Here is a 6,705-nt window from a genome sequence, read left to right as displayed (position 1 = left end):
ACAAATTGTGTAAAGCAAAGACAATAAGTGAAAAAGAAAAATGATTACGAATTTCGTCTTCGCATTTTCAAGTTTATAGGCTGAAAATTACTGTGTAGGAACTTTATCTAGATTCTTCTAATTTTATCAAAATTCTCACTTACAAACAATATTATGGTTCCAAACCTTCCATTTGATTTTGAAATATTATTGTTGGTTTGAAAAGTTTACCAATAATTGAAATACTAAGTAATATTTCAAATATCTGCGGAAATAAATAAACAAAAATACATATTTTTAATTTTGCATTGGCATTTAAAGCTTTGTGGAACTCAAAAGGTTGAAAATCATAAGCGAATATTATCTTAACCTTTTCAATACCGAAATGTTTTAAAATTTAAAAATAGAACCTAAAAAGCATATTTTTTTGTTTTTTGATATTAAAGATATAATGAAAATTTGCCAAATATATACACCGTGTGGCGTTTGAGCTGCCATTTACTCAGAAAAACAAAGTTTAAATATTCAGGGTTGCTACAACTTGATACAGAGAAAACATTTACTTATAAATAAAACGGAGTAAAATATGTTTATTCATTTATGTTAACTAAAATTCGAAAAGGATTAACATAAATGTAAATGTTGCACATAAAAAAGTAATTTAAAAAAACTGCAGTCGGTAACCCTGTATCAGAAACTATTAGTGGAAGCTTTTAGAAAGATGACTATAACTTTTATAATATCACTAAATTATAATATTTTAGTATTTCTTGATCTTCCAAAGAGTTGTCTATATATTCTAATAAAAAAATATTCCAATCAGATTTGATACCAAAAGAGAGCGTTTTTGTATTGCCGACCAGGCGAGCACGCAATTGAAAAGCGTGTTAACGCGCTCATGGCAGCGAACCAGTTAATGTCACAAATAAATTATTGCTTAAGCAATATTCATCTACATACTCCATAGAAAATATGAAACTTAACTTTGCTGTAAAAAAATCACTGGATTGGAAATTTATTATTTAAATTTCTCAGAAGAATAAAATTAGTACAAATGAACATTGATTTATTTATTTTAAAAATCAGTAAAGACTTGCGAAGTAGGCAAGTATTCGTTGAGCTGAATAAAACCTTGCTTTCACAAGTAAAAATAGTATCACAAAGGGTATAGATAATAAGCTGAACTTAAACAACATACCCCAGTTTTATAATATTACTGAATATTATTATTTGACAGGCGGATAATATTTACTCTATGGTAATGTTTCAAATAATGTGTTCCGTTGACACTTGTTCCTTGTTTTCAATGTCAAAAAAGTTTTGTCTCTAAATTTTTTGTTTGTGACGGTTATTGTAACTTATTGCATTGTCAAAATTCTTTTACGGACTACTTAAAATTTGTGTTACTAAATTTGTGATGTGTCAAAATAATATATGAACATTATCTTTGGAGAGTTGGAATTGAAAGTAGGGCATTATTTTGCATTACATACTTCTTATCAAACATTTATACAAATTCCAATGTTAACACTGATTTCTCTTTATATTTTTGTTAAAAAGATATATTTATTGTAGTGTATAACTCTGCAGTACCTCTGTTATTGTCAACATAAAGTTGATAACCTTGATTATACATTGTTTGAAATTAGTTGTTTTTTGTCAAAAATTGAAAACTAAATTTGGATTCTGTGTTAAAATCACAGAGTAATTCTCATTTTTTTCAATGTGTTTTTGACTATGTTGTTATTAAATTATCGCATAGAATGTCGCATCATTAATATTTATTATATTTTCAATGACAGGTATAATTTTCTGGTATTGTTTTAATTATGCACCTTGCAAGGTTAATGCTTAAATTATGCATTTAAAAACAAGTGTTTAACTTGAATAAAATTTATTTTATTTATTTAAGAACTGAATTTATCTGGAAATTAAAGAAGTTCCAAACAAATGACCTAAAGTTGGGTATCCCCTTGAATAATAAACATGTAGCGCTCTGCGAAATTGCAACATTTCCAATGTAGACATTTTGCTTGCAACAGTTGTGAACATACTGTGCCCCAATACATGACAATAGTGATCACCATATGATCTCTGTTGAAGCTGATCGTGGCGAATCACCTGAAATGAAGCGTTAGCCATGCACGCTTAGAGCGCACGAACATATGCATTAATATATTTGCGATCGTAGTAGATACACATCTTTATAGTTTTTAATACATGTTGAGACCAAATAATGAACAAAGCTTTTCAGCAATATCCATGGTGTCTTTATACGACCTGTGGGATATACTCACGGCTTTTTTAAACAAAAAAGGTCCCGGAACTCACTTCATGTCAAGATTTTTACTAAAACAATTTATTTTCAAAAATCATTGAAATAAAATGAAACTTTTCTTATCATTTTGACAAATTACTTAAATATAGATTTTAATTACGTAAGCGTAAATATTGTTCCATCTAATTGATTTTGAAAATTTAAAAAAATATATATCCCTAAAAAAAAATGCCGGAACGCCGTTCCACCGCGTTACATGGAAAAAAAGCCCTGGATATTCTGATCTGCTTTCAAATTCACATAATCATTAGATATGAAATAATTACGTCCATTAAATTTGATTGAAGTCGGTGAAGAAGTTATTTCTTTCCATTTTCTGTATTTAGTTAGCAAAATAGGTGTTCAAGTTACCAGATCACAGAGTGATCTTTGCAGAGTGAGCCTGCATTTGTCGATGAGCATGTATTTAAAATTTGAGCCCCTAGATACAGGATGGCGAGTGTGGAGGCCAAAGCTTTTTTATATTTTTTTATTTGGGAATTGCATTTATTATTTACCTTGCTTGTTATGTACAACGTTTATAGATCATTCAGTGGATTTTTGTTTCTTATAACTAAATAAAGATATTTTATTTAAATCTGTGTTGGGAAAAGGAGGGATAATCTAGTGTGGGCCAATCAGGAACTTCTCAGCATTTGTTCATTGCTGGGAAGAAACCACAAGAGTAGGCTGACTGTTGACTGTCATCAACAGACCTTCCGTTCCACTAGAAGAAAGTTCGGCATTTTGTGTCCTAGCTTGGTTTTGTTAAGTGTCGGGTTGTGGTCCCGTGGTTAGTGTTGCGGACTCTTAAGTCAGAGTTTCTCGGTTTGAATCCACTCTACCACAATTTGATACATATTTCTAATAATGAGCCGCTTAGGTTCACAGAAATAGTATTTAATTGAAATATTTGTGTGAATAATAAAAACACAAATATTTATCTTTTTTAATTAAAAAAATAATAATGTTGCCTATGTCTTTCACTATTTTTATCATGTATGATACCACCTCTAGTGACAGTTCCTTATGAACTATCATGGATACGATGTCGGTTAGCCCCCACAATGCGCCTCCAGCTGTTGTCTTTAAAGGAGACCAAAACTATTTTAGTCCTCAGATCCAGTGTGGGGTATATGGAGGACGAAGCTGTTTTAGCCGTCAGATCCAGTGTAGGTGTGCGGAGGGCAAAGCTGTTTTGATAAATTGAAAAGTTATTCTTTATTGTATCTTCTAGTTTGTTTGCTTTATTATAATTAATTGAAAAAACAGTTGATTCTATGATTAATTTATAAGGTACTTTTTGTATATCAAAATATTTGTTATGAAGACGTTTGTTAAATGTGTCTTTAACTGGTCTGTTCCATCCATGTCTTAAAGTCAGTGTTACATGAAATATTAATGGAATTGGTATTCATTATTATAGCTAGTAGTATATATTCGCTTATTACTTTAAAAAAATCCTTGTTTATGTATATTGTTATAAAATTGTAGGAGTTTTTATTGTGGAGACCTAACAGAAATTATTTTAATTTGTGATTTTAAACTTCAGATCAAAACCATTGTAGTAAATTAAAATCTAATATTATCTATTGAGATCATATTTTATCCATATATTTTAACATAGGTATTATTTATAGAGTCATTTCGCAAGATGTTTACGTTAGGCACTACATAATTATATTAATGTTTATATATTTTTTAAATATCGCTATATATCGCGATGAATTGAGTATGAATTAAAAGTATCAACTATATTTTTTTAATCGCAACGTGTCTATGTTTCAAATATCTTTAAATAAATTATGTTTTGCTGTTGACCATTTTTTTTTTAAAACATCAATAAATGTTACAATGATGACATGAATTCTATTATATGAAAACATTTTTTTTGGCAGATGTTTGCAGATTGGGACATTTTACTACAATAATGTTAAGAAGGTATGATACATACAAAATGTTCAGCATGGTGGTAAAAGGTTGCATGCTACTTTGGTGATAATTTCTCCTGTATTAAATATATCTATCTTATGCAATATTATTTTTCTAACCCTTATTCGCACCCAATGGTGCATTGGGCACTGCATCGTATTGGTGTAGTGTTCTCTCGATTGTTACTTCCATGAAGGCAAGATGACTCCTGCGTTTCAGAGACCTGTCCAGGGTAATATTAAATAAATATAAGAGTGTTAAATCACTAATATTTATTTTCACCCCCTCCCCTTGGGAATCGAATTCGGGACCTTCAGCACGGTGGCTAAACACACTAACCATTACACCAAGGACGCTGACAAATATAAATTATTCAAGATGTAATATTATACTTACTATTAGATTGAATCTTTTTATTTTATTTCAGATTTTTTTGGTGTAAGTACTGATGTTCTTAGTAAAACTAACATTAAATAAACTTGTATACTTTGGAATATATATTGTAATAATTTTTATTCGTTTAACACTAGACCCGGCCAGGTGTCATTTAATCCCAGAGAGTTGTTTTTTTTTCAAAGAAAATTATTGTTAGAATTTTTATGATAATATTAGTGATTTTAGCTTTGGGAATAAGGTAAGAAAATAATTTTCTCGCCTCACCACTTCACACTCCTGATTAAACTAATTACATACTTGAAATGTCTTTGAAAAAAGGTTTATGCTTATTTTCCTACTTTTTAAACAGAAAACATATGATCAATGGAATGCTGTCTTTCAGTTATATGTGAGACGATAAGAAGACTTGAGGAAATTAACAAAATTTTAAGGGCCACCACAATGTATTATTTTTGGTAATATTTGTTTTACTTTATATGAATTATTTACTCACAAATTACATTGAAAAAATGGATGAAAGATAAGATTACTGAGAAGCAATTTCATCCAAATATAATAATAAAAAAAACATAACATTTATTTTCAAACTTATTCATATTAATAATATCAATAATTTTGAAAATACACATGATGGATATTATATTTATACTTAAAAAAGGTTTAAACATGCACTTGAAATACGTAGATGATACGAGTAATACAAGTACATGAACTTGTACTTCTTGTATCATACTTACAGAAAATTCATAGGATCATTAAATAATTTAAAAACAAATATGTGTGTATTTTTACTATTTATCAAATATGTAAAATGGGTACATTCTATATATATATATTATATACTCTTATTGTATAATTGCTATTTCAATATTATTTATGTATTATTATTTAACATGACATGCTTATAATTTATGAAAACTTTTATACGGCTATAAAAATGGTTAATATAATGTTTAATTTAGTGTACACTTCTGGATAAAAGTGGACGTTGGTTCAACGTCACAAAGAGTATCAGAGCTCATATCTTGTTTAATGTTAACGTATTCTGGTTTGTATTTAACTTTTGTATGGGCAATTATTTCATTTTCTGGCATGCATTTTGCGATATCTTCTTTATTCTCACTGTCTCCTTCCTTATACTGCATGAAACCCCATTCTGTACAGCTATGCATGGTCTTACTTGTGTCTGAATAAAGCATTTCCGCTGGAGTTTGTTCGTAATGATTATCATCGCTGTTCTTTTGTTCTATGATGTGTTTGTTTTTCTCGATTTCAGTGGATAAATATGTATCGAACTCCTTTCCAAAGTAATCGTCTATGAGCCTCCATACTCCGACACTGTACCAATAAACTATTCCTAAGAACATGAATCCCCGGAATATTCCCGCAAACATCTCGGGATATAGCGTGTTACCTTTTTAACGGTTCTAAATTTATGTAAAATATTTAGTATAACTCGTCCTCGTAGATCATTTCTTTGATAATGTGATAGAATTTTTGAAATTGGGGCCAGGTCATAGTTAGGAAAACGATCAAACTATTTCCAATTACGAATAGTCTCATCCATTCTATACCGCTGCCAGATTGTAGCCAAGACCCGAACCCAGTTTCTTCATCATCTATGTCCAGCACCGATTTTTTATCGTCTTTCTCTACAGGAGCAACGTCATTGTTATTAGAGGCATTCCGTTTGGTGCCGTTGCTGATTCTCTTTGTCTTAGACCGATTTTTTTTCATTCTGGGACCTGAAATAAAAATGAATTAATCACAATTAATATAGACTAATATAATAAGTTAAGATAAATGCAGAGTTGGCAGTATTGCAGTACATATAATATAATGAGAAAGTAAGTGTTTCAAAATAAAATTTATTTATTTGTATGTGAATTTAACAAAGCCACAATAAGAAATATGTTCGCTTAACGACATGTGAGACGCTCGAGCCAAACTAGTATAAAATAATTTGCGTCACATCGTATAGTTGAAATCAGTAACAAGTTTTATATTTTTTTTACTTTTTCCATATTTTATAGAATACACATAAATTTATTTTTTGACAAGTAGGAAAATATTTATAAAAA

The 6,705-nt window shown here is 29.6% G+C and overlaps 1 protein-coding gene across 1 annotated transcript; it reads right to left on the bottom strand.

Annotated features, from left to right (window-relative positions):
• Positions 1-5,489: 5,489 nt before the first annotated feature.
• Positions 5,490-6,364, bottom strand: Xport-A (exit protein of rhodopsin and TRP A). Its single transcript, XM_088271996.1, has one exon. The coding sequence runs from the start codon at positions 6,359-6,361 to the stop codon at positions 6,071-6,073; it is 291 nt and encodes a 96-aa protein (XP_088128122.1). The 5' UTR covers positions 6,362-6,364; the 3' UTR covers positions 5,490-6,070.
• Between the last annotated feature and the right edge of the window lie 341 nt (positions 6,365-6,705).

Source organism: Brachycentrus maculatus, unplaced genomic scaffold (assembly GCF_059751285.1).
Source record: "Brachycentrus maculatus isolate JH-2025_06_01 unplaced genomic scaffold, ASM5975128v1 h1tg000474l, whole genome shotgun sequence".
In the NCBI taxonomy this organism is placed as follows: Eukaryota; Metazoa; Arthropoda; class Insecta; order Trichoptera; family Brachycentridae; genus Brachycentrus; species Brachycentrus maculatus.
Note: the sequence above shows the minus strand (reverse complement) of the source record. Positions and strands in the feature narration are given on the sequence as shown.